This window comes from Neodiprion pinetum, chromosome 1 (genome assembly GCF_021155775.2).
Source record: "Neodiprion pinetum isolate iyNeoPine1 chromosome 1, iyNeoPine1.2, whole genome shotgun sequence".
NCBI lineage: Eukaryota > Metazoa > Arthropoda > Insecta > Hymenoptera > Diprionidae > Neodiprion > Neodiprion pinetum.
The window spans coordinates 31,759,429-31,780,201 of record NC_060232.1 but is presented as its reverse complement, the minus strand read 5'-3'; the positions used below and the strand labels follow the sequence as shown (position 1 = coordinate 31,780,201).

Sequence of the window (20,773 nt, the reverse complement as noted above, 5' to 3'; positions counted from 1 at the left end):
ATCGGATATCGCGTATAAATTTAACGTTCGAAATAAAAATCCATAATACCCACAACATATGGATCTTTCCATGTAAGACCGGAAAAGATTTGAAATTCCAATGTTTGATTTTTTTTTCTAAATTTCAATATGCCTACTGCCAGGAACATTCAGGATTTTTTCAAGAGCTTAATCTAAGTTTCTTCTTCGGTTAAAAAATTTCGAAACATTTACCTTTTCAACTTTTCACATGGATGTAACTCGAGAACGAATGTAAAGAGAACACGTTGCGGGATGTTTTTTGCTACAAATTAAAACCTGACCATCGCGTGAAAAGCAATTTCTTTTTCATTATTCAAATAAATTGTTTGATTTTAAAGAGACATGATCTCTTCAATTTTAGTTTCATGAATCTATAAATCAAGACAAAAAAAAAATGTGTTTAAATATGTCAATAGCTGTTTTCATTCTCAAGTTATATCCATTTAAATAGGTGAAACAGGATTTTTTTTTTTTTCAGCATCTATAACTGGAGTACAAATGGAGGTAAAGATTTCAATGAAAAAAATCAGACACCTTCCTTTCCATAGGCAGATTGGAATAATTAATGTAAAAAAATTACGTCAACGAAATATTCGACGTGAAAATCTTGTCCGATTTCACGTGGAAATTCCCATGGGTATATATATTAAACTTATAGCATCGCTTTGACTCATCGTGAAACGTAAAGTTTATTCAGTTGTAAACTGACCGGGGTCAAACGACGGCATTAAACACAACTGCTCTGAAATCCGGCCCGATTTTTCCACCCTTCTCTCTCTCTCCCCCTCATAAAGGGCACGCACCTCGTCATTCTCTCCCTGGGGATCCCGCGGGAAAATCGCGTATGTGTGTACCCGTAACGTCGTATACCTACAATCCTCGCATTTCGATTACATCGTCCAACGGGGACCTCTTCGTTTCGGAGGAGGAGGAGGAGGAGGGCCGATTCATCGATGGGTGTAAACGGTCGTATTTTTGCTACCCAGGAATTACGGAAGGAACAAACGATCGCCATCGATCGAAAGCCTTTCGTCCGTTCCGTAGAGACGGGGAAACAAACGTATCAGTGTGGATGATAATGCATCATCCGAACGATCCTGCCCACCCTGCTCATCCCGGAGTCGTAATTTCGTTATATATTTCGTATTAATTCATTAAAACGGTCGGCCGCGGCGATGATCGATTAAGTACGGAGCAATCACGTGCCTGTGCCCTCATTTCCGCTGGAATACAGCGCTGTTTGTCTTAATTTCGACGTCTGATTCGCCGGTGTTTGATGATCTAACGGGTGTCCTCGTCTCCGTGCTTACTAGGATATTTTGCCACGTTATTCCTCCGAGGGATATAATAATCATAGGTACGCCCTGTGGAATAATCGCGCTTTCTGTTATATTTGCTCGTCCCAAATCTGGTCATCCGCTTTTCCTCAGACGACGATCCGTTAGATATATTATATCAATTCATTGAATTCAATGAAAATTTCCAAATTTCAGCACAACGAAAATGACGAAGGGTTGAAATTCGTGGAACTACGTTATCGAGAAATTAGCTTAGGCGCTGGCGATGATCGACAGTAACTCGCGAACCACCGGCAGGTTTCGTTCCAAAGTTCTCCGCAACCTGCAGACGACGTCTAGCTAATTCTGGTTTATTGGCATGCCTCGTAGCCTCCCGAGTTGCCGGCACACACACACACACACACAGCTGGTCAGGTTACGTGTGTATAAACTTACGTACACATCGCTGCAGCGCGGAAAAGGAACGTTTCGTTATTAAGAAAAGTAATTCTTTAATTAAGTCTAGTCGGGAGGAGCGTTTGTCTTTCCTCCCCTGAAAATGGCTCGCGATGTTGCCGAGCACCGGGCTCTGACCAGATGGTACTTATCCCGTACCACTCGGCAAGGGTTCTTATACGTCCATAGCCACGCTTCGGGATAACGTAAGATCAAAGTGGTTGCCACAAACTCGCTTCTGTTTTGCTTAACCACTCTGCCAATGTTTTTCGCCCCTGGCCCGGCTGTCCTACTTTATATGTTCCTGGGGCTACGATGCCTGAGGATTTTCATTGATTTTCTCCCGCCTTGACTCGTAGAGATTATTTTACCCTATTAAAATTCAGTTAGTTCGCATTATATTTTATTTTACCTCGTCGAAACAGGGAAAATTCTTCCATCCCGTATCGTTGACCGGATAATTTTTGATTCTAAATGAAACTGATGTACCGTAAAGTGTATATGTTAGTTACACAAGCTTCGTCAAGTTTGTTAGTTGAAAAACAAATAGAAAAGTTCCTATTTTTAATGGTAGCATCATATTTCAATATCGCCGTTCCAGATAGGTCATTAATACAGCGGTAATGAATTCGTAAAATGGTATTGAACAGTACATCACTTGCTTGCTGTACCGATGGCTGAAAGTAAGTCATTTTTTGTCGTGTCGGTAAAACAGAGCCAATCAGCTCCTCTCTTCTTTCACTGAACAAAGCTTAGACAGGCTGCGTTAGAGGGTGTTTCCGAATTGTGGATAATTGATTATCAATTCAGAACTCCTTCCACCGTCTTTATTCAAACTTCAGTTAAAACGATTACCGATTAAAACGATTAGAAAAGAGCAAAGTCTTGAACTGATCCTTTCAAAGAAGTTTCAGGGAAATGCTATAAACGTGTTAGGAAATTTTTTTTTATCCTCATTCAATATTTTACCCGCTGTATAAACTTCGCAACTCACGTCGTTTTTGTTTTTTTTTTTCTCTTCAAGTAAACGTAAATTCCAGCCATAAATTGTTCTCTAAAATAATCCAACATGTAGTTCGCTCGAATAGCTGTACGTACCTTGGGAAGTCAGTTGAAAAAATGCGTCGAATCAATCAACAGTGCGGGCTGATAAATTGATTGCCGATCAGCGTCAAGTTAACAAGCAAAAACTGCTCTGATGCATGATTTATCCGTGTTTTTTTTTTTTTTTTTCCTTCAACTTTGTATTTTATTCAAACTCCGACGTACGAACGATTTAATATAATGTTCAAAATTTTCTCATCCCTTTTTAACGGTGGCACGATTATAGGTTGGCAGTAAAAAGTAAAATATGACGCGAATCCTTTTTCGAGATAGCCAGGAATAAAAGAGGGGTCGAAACGTGTTTGTCTACCGAAATTGGAGACCGCCGTAAGTTATTCGCTGCCGTGCTCTTGCAAATCTTCCGTAAGTCCGAGTCCGGAGGTTGCATATATCTACCTTCGTGCACGCAGATTCATCGCTAGAGAAATTTATTTTACAAAATATGTATTCACTTGATACTATATACCTTTATATATTGATGGCCGTACACTCGTCTCAAAGTTTATTTACTCGAAGCAAAGCCAAGCATTTTAACAGAAAAAAGCAAGGCATCCGCCTTTATTCGCGACTTGATAAAATTCCCTAGCTTATTGGTTTTCCTGTTTTCTCGTTGTTTGCTCTCAGCTTTATATTTCTACTTATTATTCATCTCTGTATCAACAAACATACAAAAGATGCGACTATTACATATCAAGTAAATATTTAAAATGACTGTATAAATCAACTCTAAGCTTCTCCGTGTCTTTATGTGTACATTGTTGGTGAATATAGATATAATTGAAAGAAAGTTCTCGTCAGCACTTACTTTTAGTCAAATTTATCGTATCTTTACAGTTAATCCCTGCCTCTCGCTGTCAAATGAACAAACGGCAATAAGCTTGCAATTATTTGCGCGGTTTCTATACCATACTTCGTGCTCGTAGTATAAATTGATACAATTTCACATCCGTTTATGCACGTGCCTTTTATAAATCATATATAAGTATACGCCGAAGTGTTCCGTTGAGAATATAACGTCACGCGAAGGAGCCGAAAATATTCTATTGAATTATTAGCCATTTCTTTCGTCGCCTCATTTTCATTCGGAGTAGTCGTAGGCGGAGAAAGAAAGAGCGAGATCTTATTTTCAGCTCCGTTCAAGCGAAACGCGTTATTTATATATATACATATGTATATATTCGCCTCCTCCCCCCTTCACGTACAAACGACGTATGACCGCTGCAGGACGCGACGCGTAATGACCCCCATAAATCCCTGGAGTATATTGGCGCTAGGGGGGTGAAACTCGACATTAATTCGCGAGGATAGAGGCACGTAGGTACGTACCTTCGGCGGAATACGTAAAACTGAAAACAGTTCTTCGGAGATACTCGAAAGTTTTGGGTGCAGGTTATATTCCGTTGAAAACAGTTCTGCGAACGTACGCGAAGATAAGAAGTTATACCGGTCGCGGTGCGCTGCTGCGGTTATAGATTCAACTGCACGGCTGTATGGACGGGATTTATATCGTGACGGGGTCGAAGGAAAAAAGAGACGAGCACATCCTCTTCCGAGTTGAAAAATCCTTTGCTTTATACACGCGTCCGATTTCCGTTTGGCTAATTTTAACAACTCCGTATTTACTCGTCCAACATCGTCCCCAATTAATCAACCGTTGATCGGATGAACTCGATTGCTATCGTTCGGGGATTCACCGGGACTTGGAGATGCTCGAGAATCACCCTCGGCTCTCCTCCCTTGTGCCGTCAGCTTTCGATTCGGTAAAATCCTTCTCCCTAATCCCGAAGCCGCGTCGCGGGCAACAAGCTCTCACTTCCGATTCCACGCAGGTTTGTTTCCTTTTCTTCTTATTTTTCTTCCGCTTTATTCCCCTTCTCGCGTTTTCGCGGGAGACTATTTTCTGTCTCTCGTTACCGCGGTGGACACGAGACACTCTAAGTTATCGAGGGAAAAGACGCCTCGAAGAATTTTCCCGCTCAAAGCTACTCGGAGGAACTTAATATCCCGTGACAAATGAAAGGAGCGAAACGTACCTGCTTCCCTTTCTCTTCGTCTCTCTGTCCTTCCGTCTGTCCTCTTCTCTCTTTCGGGCAAGACCTTCGTCCGGGTTGGCACTTCTTCTTTGCAGTAAACTAGACGAGTAACTTATTTAATTAGTAATAATAAGGAGTAAATTAGAAGGGGGCTGGCAGCGGCGGCGGCGGCGGCTATACCAAAATGTAAAGCGTCGTTGGTGTAAACTTCCGCCATTATGTAACTTGTACCAGTTAGATAATTGTATGGATTACGTGGCTTGGTAGCCGTGCAGTCAACCTCTCTCTTGGAATTGGAATATTTGACTTTAACTTAAGAGTTGAGTGTTTAACTTGAATTTACCAGTCCCGTGAATTTGAAGACTGCCCCTCTTGGCTTCTCCGTTCTCTTCCTCTGCTGCTGCCGCCGCTGCTGCTTCTGCTTTCTGCATGCCGCTCAAGACTTGTTCACTCTCTACACTGTTTCCCTCATTAAGTTCTAGGGCAAATGAATTCAACGTTTCTCGCAGTGCAAGGAGGCGATTCGAGATCGGCCGCAGTTTAAAAATAAATGCCACTTTGCATTTTCCGCTGTTTCCTTCAATTTACCTTGGAAAATTCATTTTATTTTTTTCTCTGTTTTTTTTGCGCGCACCTTGATTCCATTTTCTACAACAGACATTTTTTTTTCTCTACCTTTACTTTTACCGATATTTTTCCATCAGCTTTGAAGTCCCGTTCTGTAAGCATTTTTCTGGTAATTTTAGCCCTTTTTTTATCCCCGTCATCATATTCGTTCATCTTTATATACGCTGTAATATACCCAGCTCAATGGCTTATGGAAAGCGGCGGAAATTAGCAGTCGGTCTTTTCTTTTAACTCTGCGCTATGCGTAGCTCCGAAAAGCAATTCAAATATCCCTATAGATGGATATGGGAAAAAACCGACGGGTTTTTCTGCCATGTATAAGTGAACGGGATCGAGTCGCGTCAAGAATTTATTCCAAACTACATGCACTGTCGCGTATTCATGAGGGGCAAGCCTTGTTGGATCCTATTAGCGAAAATTGACAATCCGGAAGTGACGAGAATTTGAATAATAATACCATTTTACGCGGATGGTATATATATACACATAAGCTATGTAAAAAATAAAAATAAAATAAAACGAAAAAAGAAAATACACGCTACCGATCAATATCATCGTTTACGTGTTTAAACGTGTGTTATATACCTACGGTCATTCATATGCGGGGATTACGCGAAATTCGTGATAAAATTGAGATACATAGTGTCGAAGCTAGATTACACGAAACGGTTCAGCCGCGGTGAGGAGGCAAAATTTCAATCCTAATGACTGTATCTCGGATTTAAAGCACCGTCGACTTTCGTAGACTGGGTGAAAAATCATGGAAACTTTCGGCTCTATCTTATACCGTTTGAAATTCCGAAATAAACTCTGTAACATGCAGGGAATATCTGTTCTTAACGCCGTCGATTCGATCCTAAAAGAATGCGGGAAAGTAGTGAGTAGAGATCTGAAGGTCGCAAGGAGGCTTCGATTCGTCTGGCGAGGGCGTCGCGACGCATTCCGACGCCCCGATGCCGCGTGTGCAGGTTCGCAGAACGATGGGGAATTCTTTTGCGAAGAGCCGACGTGTCGAGACGTCGTCGGAGTTGTAACCGGATGCAAGTCAGCCTTACGGTCCGCAACGAATCACCGTGTCCCCTATTCCGAAAGCCCGACCATGGCAGGTATATCGATTTCGAAAGCCGAACTTTGACACGTCGCGGCGTGCCTCTGGGTTTAACTCGGTCCCCTCATCTTATTCTCCGGTCTGTATTCGGGGCGCGTTTTCCTCCGGGGATCACCGCCGCGGGATCGCACGGAGCTATTATCAACACCCAACACCAAAGGTCGACCGTGGCAGCTCTGCAAGCTCGTCTGTTATTGCTCGCCCATGCTGCGAAAAGCTCGATGCGCGGCCGATATTGTACCTGAAACGGTGTTGTCAGACGGCGGACGGTCGACGGGAAGAAAATTCCCGCTCACAGAGGCGAGGATTAGGGAGAGGAGAGACTACGCAGGAGAGTCGGGGATAGTTGGACGAGGGTTTTCAGCTCAGATCGACGTCAACATTCCCCGAAGAGTTTTGATATTGGATTTGGCTTCGAGTTTCGCTTGGAAGTTTTCTCCCCTTTCAGCTATAATATATATATATATATATATATAGGTATATATGTATACACATCTATATCAACGTTTCTCACCCTTCGCGATTTCTTCTTCGCCTAGACTCCATCATTCCGATTTCACCCCGTGCAGCTTCCGTCTGTCTCGAACCCCTCTCCCCCCCCCTCCCCCCGTGTTCATCGTTCGTTCAACGACGCCCGGGTATCGTCAAATATTTGGCAAACGTGAGCTATCGTGACGTCGATGCGATAACGCGAGAGCTGTAAACAACCCAGGCCGTCATTAACGGGGACTTCTTTCGTCGCTGGGTGGTTGAATAACCGTTGTTTTTTCCTCACTTTATCGAATATACCAGGGAGTTGATCATTTCCGGGATCCGGGGAAGGTTACATATGTATACCTACTCACTCGTTGGTATATCGGCGATAAGCGTGTTTGCAAAATAGAAATCCCGGGTGCGAGATAAGGGCATGAGATGTTAGCGAAGGAAAGGGGATTTGATCTGATAGTCCGCATGCATGGGGGATGTAATTTAGAGAGGGATTCTGAAAGGAATATAAATTGTCCGAGTTTAAGGGATGTAATCTGCTCTCGGATAACAGACACGGTGATTCTCCTATTTTTTACTACTAAAACTATACATCGTAATAAACCCTGCAGAAGCTGAACTCACCGAGGTGAGAATATCACTCGTTAAGCGAAGAGTGCCTTCCAGGCCTACCTCCAGGGTTGCCGTATCATGCAGGTAGGTACGCACCACGAGTTCTTCGTTTAGCAACGATTTCATTTTCCTGGTCGAAACAACGGCGCTGAATACCGAATGAGTTCCGCGATCTTCTTATCTCATGATTCGCGAATAGTGGGAATATAGAGAGGAATATATAGGGCGTTGACAGGCTGCCGAGTTATAATTTAGGCAATTAGAGATAACGCCCTTACCCCCCTTACCATCCCCTCGAGTTTGGGTCGGAGTTTATGGAGTGGTATAATCTTGATATCAACTCTCAAACATCCCGGAAAGTCCCCGGTATCTCTACCCCGCGGTAGTCTTCTTACAGATATTACCCGACAAATGTATCTATCCACCAGCTGCACACCGGGTGATCGCCCTCGAGTTTGAACCCCGGGGAACTTGCATGTTCACTTCCGCGGAACTCTTCGAGTCCTCGCGGTATACTGCGAAACAGGCACTCGGGGCACTGACGTTCAAGGGACATGTCTTTGCACCTCGGAATTCACGCGGCAACCACGGGGATTTCATGGTGAAGTTTAGTATGCGGATGTCTCGGAACGGGATATTTTTTAAGTACTTGCCTCTCCCGGGGAGTTTGGTTTTTCTTTTCTTCTCGCGCAACTTCTTGTACGGTGCGAGTCGAAGATTACCGGAAGTTGACGTCAATAGAAGTTGACAGCGTGTGATTTGATGGGGAAATCTCGATGGGAATTCTCTCGGGACGAGTATTTTTATGAAATTACGAGCAACTTATGTATTTTTATGTTCATTGATATGAACGTGCACCGTTCGAATAGAGTATTATCAACGTCGCGTATCATTCCTCGTACCGGCATAGTTTTTCGTTCGTTTATGAGTCGAAAAATTTCCCCTCGCTTCCGACAGTTCAAACTTTAATCGTACGGAGATTCCACAGATACGTATATCATATATAAAGTTGGGCGTGAATTTCTATAAATTTTAACGTGCCTCGTTCTAGTCCTGCGCGTACCTATACGTATACAGTAACGAGAATGACGAAGCGACAACAAACTTTAAAACTAAGTCCGCCTTCGAGATTAAGATGAATATTCCCATTCTCCTTTATAAACCCTCTCCTTCTCCTCCTCCTCCTTTTCCTCCTCCTCCTTCTAGTTCTCTACTTTCTCGTTGAAACGGGCGTCTCAAACTCCCGTTTCCACTGTCTACTTTCTTGACTGGTAAGTTTGAGTGGAAAAAGTTGATTGTTCGAGCACTTGGCAAATGTTTGCTAAATCAACTACCTATTTGCAGCCCAATCCACCCGACCCTACCCGTGTGCCGTCTAACCTACATTCACCTTTATCCTCCAGCAGCCTCATCCCTCGGTCCTTTAATCTCGTCATCGAAGTCTTTGGGGAACTTTTGTTTTTCGTACCCTTTTCCGCCGCTCTAGTATTCGCCCTGTGAATAAACGTCCCGATATTACGGATGGCTGGTCGTAGACGCGTCTCGTCAATGTGCAAACATGCTTTAGGGTCGGAGGAAAAATCCCCGGGGTATTTCATAGATTGCGCCTAGCTACCCTCTTGCGGATAGACTAGCGAGCCAAGCGAGGACCACCGGCGCTCTTCTGTTCGACAAAAAGGATTCGCGCAAACCATTCTCCCTCTTCCTATCTCTCTCTCTCTCCAGGCTTTTATTTGCAATCCATCACCGTCACTCCCCCGTTATGTCTGCGCGGTACAGGCGTGGAGGTAGCCAAAAACAACGACGCAAACAATGGGAAAACAAACCGAGAGACCGAGGAACGGAAGCTAATTGAAGGGGCGGCTGGAACAACGACCTAAGTCGATTTATACCTTTATTTCTATTATTGTTCCAAAGTGATTGTTTCAATCCACTTCTACATCGTACGACTGTTGTATGTTAATTCTAAGGCAATGTTTCGGGGGTGAAAAAAAAGCAAGGACCGTGGAATAGAATTTACAGCAGTCGAACAGTGGCGGCTGCCACGATTTTCCATAACGGGAAACTTCGATGTGTTTATTAAAAACTGTATTTCATTCCCTCTTTCCGCCTTTGCCCTTGCAAATCACTTTTACGCTGAACACGCATCAAATTATGGATGAAATTCACGTTTATTCCAGTTCTCATGGCAATATAACGCTCAATTGAATCGCAAATAAGAAAAGAGAAAACAGTCAGGTTCATTCGAATGAGAAAATCTGTTTCTGTACTCTGCTTCGCTTATCGTTTTTTCGTTGTTTTCTTTTTGTTCTTCTTTTCATTAAACTCGTGCTTCAAAGAACATTGAATACAAAATTTCTGTTCCATGAACCTTGGACGAGATGAATTTGTATAATCCTCGACTAGACGTGGAAATTATTTCGAAAATAATCAGCGGGGTGGGTCAGGTACAAGGTGGCAGATTCATTGAAGCGGAAGATAAGAAAAGGACTGAGCCTATCCTGTGTCCCCGATTCAGAACGCGAAGCGTAAACCCTTTCCGAAACCCTTTCGCATGAGTTATTACAAAATTAGGTAATACGTCAGTCGTGCAGAGGAAGGACGACGAAGGTATTCCGAAGGCAAATGAGTGGCTGCTCGGGTCCCCGCGTCTGTGTTCTTGGTTGAACTTCAGTTTCGAAAATTCGTAAGTGCTTTTGACGCGTTTCGCAAAGATGACAAGGTGAGATAGGTACCCTTATAGTTCATTTAGTGGGAAAATTGGGCAACAGTGAGGCAAAATACTCGGGCCCTGCGCCCTTCTTCCGTGGAGGTACAATTAGTCAACGATCCGATTAGAAGAGAAGGGCTCCCAGGGTCCCCAAGGCTTTAAACTTTGGCGGAAAACTTGCCGCGCCTTCAAATTATCACCCGCCAGTAGGTACTTATCGTCGGTCGGACGTCTTGTGCCGAACCAGCAGCTCAAAATCTGCGGGTGCGCGGCTTTTAAAACGACAGACATCAAGCGAGCCGTGCAGCATGGATCGCATTTAGCTCTGAGAAACACTTTGGGTTAGTCCCCGCGATGATGCTACCCTACTTTCCTAAAATGTTCTCGCGTCGCGACGCCTCATAAGCCCGAATATGTATGTTTATTACCCACATATTTCCTGCGTAGTTCAAGTCGGCTAAAAAACTCGCATATCCTGGTTGAGCGAGGGAGGAGAAGAATGGGGATGCACTTAAGGCGACGTACGCAACGCACGCCTGGGGACAACAACAAAACTTTGACACGGTCGTTCCTTCATCCTTTTCTCAAACCTTACACACAAACGCACAAACACACACGGACACAACGGTTTGCGAGAACAGATACTGCGATTTCCTTTGACAGAGCTTTTTGCAGACATTATTCACGCTAAACTTCGACTGGAAAAGAAATGTGGACGAGTTTTTCCGTAATCTTTTTCCTGCATTTTCGCAGTAGGACGAATTTGAATTTCAGGAGGAAAAATAACGGCTCCGTATCCTCTGAAACGGCAGGTATTCCAGCAATGCAATTTCGTTGGGTAGGTACGCTAAGTGATCGATATACCTACGTGTAGTGACTGCGATAAATTATGAAACGAACTTCGTATGCCTGCCAACTCTTGACGCGGAGCGGCGATAGCTGGCCGAGTTTTCCTGCCAAGGGGCGAGTGCCGTGATTTGTCTTGGTAGCCCATTTTTATACGCATACGCTGATAGACCTGCCTGCGTCTACGTTGTGCTGCAATGTATGAATCGCGCGCGTGTTGGTGGAAAAAAGCGTCGAAAGTTCCCGATGAGAATTACCACCGAAATATGTTCACCGACAGCAGCTGCTGTACCACGTGTAGTGAGAAAGAAGAATTCTCTGGCAAGTAATTTGATTCCGCCTCGTACGTATTCTCGAAGCAGAGACGTGAATTGAGAGAATTTCGTAAGTCGATCAATTAGAAGTCAATCGACCTGCAGGCGAGGATACCGACTGAATCGAGGAAATTCGACAGGGTTTAGAGGACAAGAGCTCAATGAAGCTGAGACGAAGACTACTTGAATAGAGTTTAATACCGAGCGAGAGGAGGAAACTACGGAGGGACGAAGAATCTGAGGAGAAAGAAGGGGAAGAGAGAGGGAGAAAAGTTAGAACGAAAGGTCGAATCGCTCGTGGGAGGAATTCGAGAGGGCTTCGAATGGATCGGGAAAAGGTGGAGCCGCGGGATCCGTTAAGAATTATGAAAATATATACGCCACCTCTCTCAGACAATCGATCATTTTGAAATCACGTTGTGACCAAGCGACGTTGAAGATACGTTGAAAAAAAAAAAAAGTTAAATTAAATTCCCAGAAGATTTTTGTAATCGCTCGCCTCATCGATCAGTTACTCGCCATTCGTTTCGCCGAGTTCCGACGACGATCCCAGGATGTAACGTTGGGTCATTTTCTGACGGTGACGCCCTTGTTAGTGCTTGCTTTACGGGAAAACGGGGAGCTGACGGTCTCAGGAATGACTATTTGATGCCCTTTTGGATGATACTTTTACTCTCTCATTTTTATAACCCTCGTCCCTAAGACAATAACCGTTGTGGAAAAGAGTCCAGGGGACATTCTGAGCATCCGTAATGTCCTGCAAGTCCTGGGACTTCGGCGGCTGTGGCCGTTCGGTACGCGGGTATGGTATTAAATTAGACCTTCAGTTGGGTTGGCACTTTCTTTCCACCGCCAGTGGAAAAGAAGGAGTTGCCTACAGCTGATACTTCTTTTCATTTCTCCTTGGTTTATTTCCGAATCGGCAAATTTAAGTTAACAAATTGTAATTTCGAGTCTAATCTCCGTACCGTTACTTACTCAACTCTTGTTGCCAACCCCGCTAAACTTCCCGATACTTCACCATGTCCTCGAGTTTGAGACAACTAAGCCTGGGAAAGAAGCTTCTGCTTATAGTCTCCGAACTCTCGGTAGCCGTGTATATATAAGTATAATAATAAGAGGTCCGAAGGAACGAACGTACATCGTAATATCTTCTGAATCATTGAAAACGCACGAGCCGGCGAAACATGTATCAGACAAAAGTTACACTGTTCTAAAGACGGTACATGTGTGATGTATCAAGCAGCTCGATCCTCTGAACTCTGTTTTTCTTTCCTCCAGGCTTTGAGTCAATTTCGCCGAGCAGTACCTACTCCGCATCTCGTTTGCCTCATACTGTTCGAAACAGAATCAAACGAAGAATCCCTATGAAGCGAGAAGGTAAAATATATACCTTACAGTCACGATTGAGGAGAACGTCCGATGTTTGTCGATGGAAGCGGATCAATATTCGTCGGCTTAATTTGTTTGAGGCGTCTGAAGCGAGAGGATTCGTTAAAGCGACAGTAAGAGGCGCGTTGAATGAATCGTTGATCAATGATCAATGAACATACCTTATACACTACTTGTAACTTAAACGCTGATTGAATTTATCGGCTAATACAGAAACGCTGCCGTGTTTTCGTCAATTGATCGTATAATTCGACCGGTTGATATCCTTTCGAGTGAATGGGCTCTAAGGTTCACCCTCTCGAAAGACGACGGTTCGAATTAAGGGGACGAACATTGAGCGACGACGAGATGGTGAAACGAGCCTCGGAGCCTCGGTTTGTACCCACCAGCGTGTATTCGCTCTATTTTCGCGATAAATATATATTGCAAGCGTCAATTACCCGGCTTGGCGTCTTTCTCGCAAAGTAGAGTCGCGTGCGAGCACCACCTCTCCTTGCCGAGTATTTTTAATTAGAGGAAGGTCACGAGCCATGGAGGAGCTCACACACCACCCAAGCCACGAAAGAGCTACTCTAGCAGCCCCCCTCGTCCCAACGGAGTTCTGCTCCACTCCGCCTCGACAAGGAGAAACGGCGAAGAGGGCGGAGACGGCGTCGAGGCTCTACTTGGCCGGCCTAGGTAATGAGTCTGCCGCAAAGTAAAACCACTTCATCAATTCTAAATAACCCAGGGACACGCGAATGTTAGCAAGAACCAGCTCGCCCCCTGCAGGCGGTTGCCTACAGTAGCGCCGGTACGACCTCCTTCTTTCTCCGAGACGCCGTAATATCTTGATTTTTTATCCCGTCGAATTTTGGACAAATTGTAATACGTGGGTGTATTACGAGTGTAAGATATCGCGCCGCGTTACGATGTGAGCAAGAATTTGATACATATCTTCATCGATATTATACATATTTATTGGGGATTGTATTAAAGATACACGGAGCAAAGATACAGGTATACACCAACTTCCGTTGATGAGAAAGTTTTCCACCTACATCTTTCAGACTTGGGTCAAGGAAATTTCTCAACTTCCCTCTTCATTTTCCTACCTCCGCAGCTCTGTGCGGATGTAGATGTGTAAAAGCTTGTAATTTATCGGGCGTACCTATCAGGTTATTTCTTTAAACTTCACTTGAAAGTTAAAGTTGCGAGACGGCGATATAGCAAATCGCCAAGAGTGCTACGTTCGGGTTCCAATTTTCCAATCACCCCGAAGCCATGTAGTCGATTAAACGAGATAATACCGTTCGACAAAAGTAATACCAAACCCAAGAGCATTAATTTGGATTATCCGAGTAACAGAAATATCGTAAATGGAATCGGCAAAAATTTAATGGAGAGTCACCAATTCCCGTACCAATGGGGGGGTGTTTTATTGCGGTCGACCAATGTCCGTGATCAATTGGGGTGGTAAACGAGAAGAATCCTATTTTTTTTTTTTTTTACGAATGCAAACCTGCGCAGAGGCAGCAGTTTGCGAGTGAATGTACACAAGAGCATTTATTTGTTATTTGCTATCGGCCCTCGCGAATAAGAAATCACGAAATAATGGTTTGACCAAACAGAGGAATTGGATTTTGTTTATCTTTTCTCTTCTCTTTCGATGGCCGGGTGCGCCCAGCCAATGAAATCGTTTGATTCCGCGTACACTCCACTATAGTGCTTTTTGCTCGGTAAACAGCGGAGGTGGTGTGTAATCCCATTTGCAAAAGAGGGTCGAGCTACCAAATGATAACAATAACGATTGCAGTAACGATGAAAGTCTTCTGTTTTGGTGATTACAGGTGACCGCAAAGTTCGATTCGAACACGAGAGAGAGCAGACCGGACAATAACCATGTTGCAGGGGAACACCAATCCTATCAACGTCCTCCTGATCGTTCTGGTCACCGTTGCGTCGACACTCGCCTCCACCGGTACGTACATTAGCGCTCATTTCTCCTCCTCGCACATCGTCTCACATTCGTCGATGTAATTACCGACGATGAGGGATCGCTGGTTTAAATGCTCGGAACGAGGTCACGGCTGGATTAGCTTATCGCTGCCTCTTGACAGAGGTAACTAACCGTTCATTGCTTACCGGGTATTGGTTACTGGATACTTGTTACCGGCCACTGCTAACCAGTTAGTGGTTGGCGGCCCGTGACTGGTGATTCTCCAAACCTGTGGGTCAAATCCCGGAGGGCCTAATGCCTGGATAGACCAGATCCCTCCGACCCTTCGGGGCATTGTGATGTCCTCGGTATTAATGGCAAATGTGTGTACAACCCTGAGCTGGGGTAGTTGTGGGACTACGTCGCCGTTCCTCGAACCATTCTGCTTTCCTGTCAGTGAGTAAGATTTCTTGTAGTAGCCCACGGCGGTGTGAAATGACACTGCATTCCGTGCGTCAATGTGAAAAGTTTTCAAGATTTTTTATTTTCAACTTCAGAGCGCCGTATTAATTTTCCTTACGCGATGTGGCACGTATTGGTTTCGGTTTTAGTTTGAGTTTGAGACAATTGATCCAGAAAGTTCGTTCTTCGCTCTGTGTTCTGTAGAAATGTTGGAGAAACTCGCGTAATTTGCAATCCTCGGAAAAATGAAATGTCAAATTGGTGTCATGGTTGAATTTATGTAAAAGTGTCTTAGCTGACTGAAAGTGGGGTGCGAAGAATCTATTACTGTAATTTAATATCACAAGAAAATGAAATGGATATGGAGAGCTGTATAGAAGCTGCACATCCCCGAGTTCGAGGATAATATCGACGGTCTAAATTGATAAAAATTGAAAAACCGAATATAAAAGAAGAAATGAACGGGAATCGACGAACAAGAAGGAGAATCATGGCTGAAACTCGTACGGAGTAGCCAGGAAGCAGCAAAAGTTGCAGAGATAAAAATGGTGAGTTGAAAGTGGCTGGTGGAAAATAGAGGGCGAAAAGCGAAGAGTGAAACGAGCTGGTGTTAAAGGTGAAGAGAGAAAAATTGTGGGGGGATGGGGGAAAGACAAAGAGAACGGAGCGCCGGATGACGTGGAAAAGAAAGAAAGTATAAACGTCGGAAAAAGAATTGAGAGCCTCGGACGTTGCTTATTCTGGCAACAAAGGCCTCGCCGGAAAAAGAAGGCCCGAGGGCTTCCGGCGCCCTTCTCTCCGTTCCCCAGGTGTCCGAATTACCGCTATTTCTTTAGCAGAATTCTCCATTTAACAAAGTCGTAATAATGCAGTTACCAAAGCAAACGTTAATTTTCCAGGCATTCCGCCCGCTTTACTCGCCCGGCGTCTACCTCCCTCCCTCCCATCCTGAAAATTTCCCAACAAAGTTTCGGCCTTCTCCTCCTCCTTCCTCCTCCAAGTATTATCACTGCTCGATCTTGTTGTACATTGATGTCGCCCCTCGAGAACTCCGCCTACACTTTCTTTCATGGCCGAGATAAGTCTGATTTAAAAAACCAACCCCGGTACGGCGAAGCTTGTTAACCGCGACTAAACAGGAACCGAGATAAGCGAAAATTCAACTAAGATACGTATCTCTGCTGCCTGCCGTTTTATCGTCCGAAGGATAAAACCTATGAAACAAACAGGGTTTCCTGAACTGACGCCTCTTCGACCACCTCCATCGTCACTTTTCCACAATTTGTCAAAAGTTTTCGCGCCATCTCGCCGTTCGTGCGAGAACGTGCCAAATTCTGGCTGAAAATCATCCGTTAACAGGTCTACAGGTGGGTGAAAAAAATATCGGCCCACTCTGCTTGGATACAAAATGTCATTAATCTGGCTCGATTATACATTTTAAAACAGCAAATGTATTCTGAAAAAGTTATACGAGGCGGAAGCCCCTTTAGACCATTTCTTTTTTCGACTTCTAATACAACAAACCTTGAGACTTGATTCTAATCGTTGGTACGTACACGTGGATACATTGCGCCACAAATGTAGGTATAAAACACGATATCGGAATTGCAGGATGCTGCGTTAACAGTTTTCCGCACATAAGTATAGAACTTGATTGTACTGTCGGTGAAGCTCGTGAACTGAAACAAAGACGATAAGAAACGTCGCTCTCATTGGTTCTCATCCGCTTCCTCCGTGTGCAGCTTTTCCTCGTCCGGGTAGTAAAGATTGCCAAAGTTATGGTCTTATTTCAGCTATTCGTTACGAGCAGCGAACTACATTTCCGGTTAACTTGGTTCGCTATACTTTTAGTTTTTCTTCCGTGCGTTCTTCTTTCTTCTTCTTCTTCGTCTTTGTCTTGCAGCGTTCAACTGCAACTTTTTCTCCTCGTGCATGCTTCGCCGCCCGTTTTCGTTAACCTTCCATTCGCTCCGAGGCTCTCCTAATTGCGACAAACATTGAACAACCGAACGTTAAGCGCTCGACGCTAAGATGATAGAGCCTTGGAATTTAATTACCGGGCCATTTTAAAACGGTAGGCACACACCTACAGCCGAGGCGGCCGAGACGCAATTACATCCTCAGGAGAGGAGAGGAAGAGGCGACGGGCAAGATATCGGTGTCAAATGGCGTTCAACTGCCGGAAAAGGATCCTCGCCGACGTGACACTCGGGACAAATTATCAATCCGGCCTTCGGAATCCAATTTCAAACAGATTGGACGCCGCTTCCGCCGCCGTATGTGGGACCTAAAACTTCTCTGTGATCCTAGTTTAACTGACCATGAAAGGCGAGGTAAAGCCGGATATAACTTTGCAGAGGTTCGCTCGACTGGCACCTTTATTACGTACCGTATACGTGGATGCATGCACGTACACACCCACAAACCCATCCAGACAACCTCGCGGCCTTCCGCTCACCGCTGACGTATATCGCGTTGGTACTTAGGTAATATTTCGTGGATGAATGTGGTTACCGTCCATACGAAGTACGCGTTGTATACCGGCAGTTACCACCTTTTGCACAGGCTTGAGTCCCGAGTGGGAGGGAGTTTCGGATGCCTCATAAAGCTTCGGCATTAAAGGCGCTTTCCTCGCTTTATGCCTTTGTTGCTACATTTTATTTTCACTACGTTTCACCCGAAGCTTGAGTTCCAAGTCTCTCTCGGGAATTCTGGAGGTAAACAGAGGATCAAAGAACCGAATATCTCGCGAGATAATTAAATCTTGAGCGACCGAATAAAGTAAATACCGCCTCACTGCCATTCGTTGGATAAACGCCTTCGGGCTTCGAAATTATATTTATGATGTACGCCGGTATACGTATACCTAATATCGCTAAATGGCTAGCATCGCGCTTTATCCGCTCGGGCCGAACAGAGTAGCATTGTGTTGGAAGTAATCAACGTCCGTCGAGTGCGAGTGCGGTGAAAGAGGAAGCCAGAAGTTTTCCAGTTCCCTGTTCAACTATTCGACTAATATCAAGATGATTGAGTGGAATTTGATGCAAAACTTTTTTACCCCGCCCCGCGTAACGTCAAACAGTTCATAAATCAGGAGCGTTTATTTGAAGCTCGTTCGATTCAACCATACTACGGGGAATAGGCAAGTTCCGTTTTCCAGGTTGTTAGTGCAAGCTTTTAAGGCGGGCAGTCGGTTCCCGTAAATAGTAGCCTATAAAAATTCCAAGACGCTGACTTAGAAATAATTAAGGGGAATTACCATTACCATAGATCAGTTTTACCGTCAAATAAGACCCGGGGAAGAATTTTAGCCGGCGCGTTCCGCCTCGAGTAGGTACTTTTGATACATCTCGTCCGGGCAACAATTTGGCGCCGGCTCCCCAAGGGGCAAAGGTTCTGAAATTTAATTTAAATCGAAGGGATTTAATACTCTGCTACTCTGGGCTGCCGAGCAAAAAGAGGGCTACGATATGCGGCAAGGGTTGCCCAAGGTTCTTCTTCTTTTTATTATTCTTCTTCTTCTCCTTCCCAGCGGTAGGCAAAAGAAACAATCGCAAACGAACGAGCAAATCGTAATTACCGTTAATTAGAAAATCAATCTCCCTCGCTTAATTGCATACTGTGGAAAATTTATATTCGCGTACATGATTCTTTAATCGATAAGTATGATGAAACTAGTTTTAATTTAATTTGTACATCAAAATTTACCATCAATTTTAACTTTTCCACCGTACTTTGTCCGGTAATGAGACGAGAAGCGAAAGTTCGTGATAATATTGACTTTGCACTCCGTAGGGAAGAGAGAATTATTCTTTTTTTGGAAAAAATTCATCAACATATTATATCTTACTGCTCTCGGTCGTGTTTCCTTCCACCATTGAAACTCGGTCCGCCGTCATCCCGGTAATTAATGACCATTCTCCACTCCGCACCCCCGACACCTGATGGGAATGCAGACGCAGTGCCCATAACAGTATCCTCCCAGGGTACGTACTTTGGGCAGAGCGAACAGGTGACACGTAATGGACGTTGACTTGAAGAGATTACGCGCATAAATCTCCCTTGCAACACCGTGCACACTGGTGAAACCTCGGCATCCTCTTCCTCTAGACTACGGAGAGGATGGGATAGGAGAGGAACGGCACACGCCCTCGGACCACCTGAGAGTGTTTACCACTCTTGTACCTACGTACAGGTGTAGGTATCTACTCGAATACACGCGAACCCGACGTTGCCTATGTCCCGGCCATAAACTATTCTCTGGTTCCTTTGTTCTTGCCGCGTTATACCTTGTATAATACATGGCGCGCGATATTGTTGTGCATACGCGCTGCATGCCCTACCACGTGCTAAACAACGTGCCGTGACTGCGTCGAGTGCAAGGTGGTGATGGCCGTGATTACGCGGATGTTGAAAAAAAAATAAAAACATTCCAACAGTGTGGTTATGTGTGCTGGAAATTTTAATCGCCCGAGGTATGAGCGTGTCTTGTTTTTTTATCTCCGTACACGGGTTTCTTTCTTCTACCTCTATCTCCACTTTTTCCCTCTGCAGATGTGTTTATGCTCACGTATGTACGTGGACTCGTTTTATTTCACGATATCCGGTCTTACCTGTGTACAACGCGTTGTTACGTACACAAGAGGACAGGTGAATTTACCTGATAAAATAACATACGATCCGTGAAACGAGATCGTCCATAAGCTATATCCTAACTTCTCCTGACCTCACATGCAGGCTTTGGCAGACTGGCCATAAAACGTTGATATTCCCTGCGTACCGCAAACATAAAACATACGCCTTTTTTTTCTCTTTCTTATGTCATCCTCTTTTTCTCTTTTACCGTCTTGTGCTCTCGTGAATTCGCAGGTTTAAGGGATCAGACGCGGTAACTCGACTATATACACATTCTCGTAATCACGTATTTCGCTTACACGTGCGCGCGTTTTCAACTATTATTCGCATCATAGACGCCGATGCTACGAGCGAAGTGTGAACGGTGAATCGCCAGAGTAATCGAATTCGTATTTTCATTGAATTCGATAAGGCAGCCCTTTTTTTTCTTGGCTATCAAGCTTAAAAATGGATTTCTAAATAACTCACTAACTTCGAAAATTGGGGCGCTCTTGTTTCAAGCACATTTACTCGCATATCACAGTCATCGACTACCAATTGAGGCTGTCACCGGAAAATACAGTCGTTCACTCTGCGAAAATTTTGTGCAAACAAGATAGCGGGAACGAAGAAAGGGATCTGCTCTATCCGCAGGACTATTTTAATAAAAATCTGTACACGCAGAGTAAAGACCGTTGGCGACGCTGATAAGTATCTGAAACGACACATCGATGCATTCGAGACAAAATCGAGCACCAGTTGTGTGCCCTTTAATTCAACTGGTAAGTTGAGA

At 44.4% G+C, this 20,773-nt stretch overlaps 1 protein-coding gene across 8 annotated transcripts in view; it reads left to right on the top strand.

Annotated features, from left to right (window-relative positions):
• The window catches only part of LOC124215080 (Ig-like and fibronectin type-III domain-containing protein 2), a 172,130-nt gene that overhangs the window by 117,632 nt on the left and 33,725 nt on the right, over window positions 1-20,773 (top strand). For all 8 annotated transcript variants that reach the window (XM_069137214.1, XM_046618021.2, XM_046618042.2 and 5 more), the window contains one exon: window positions 14,816-14,946. In XM_069137214.1, the coding sequence (XP_068993315.1) occupies window positions 14,868-14,946 (79 nt within the window). In that variant the 5' untranslated portion in view covers window positions 14,816-14,867. The remainder of the gene's footprint in view (window positions 1-14,815; window positions 14,947-20,773) is intronic.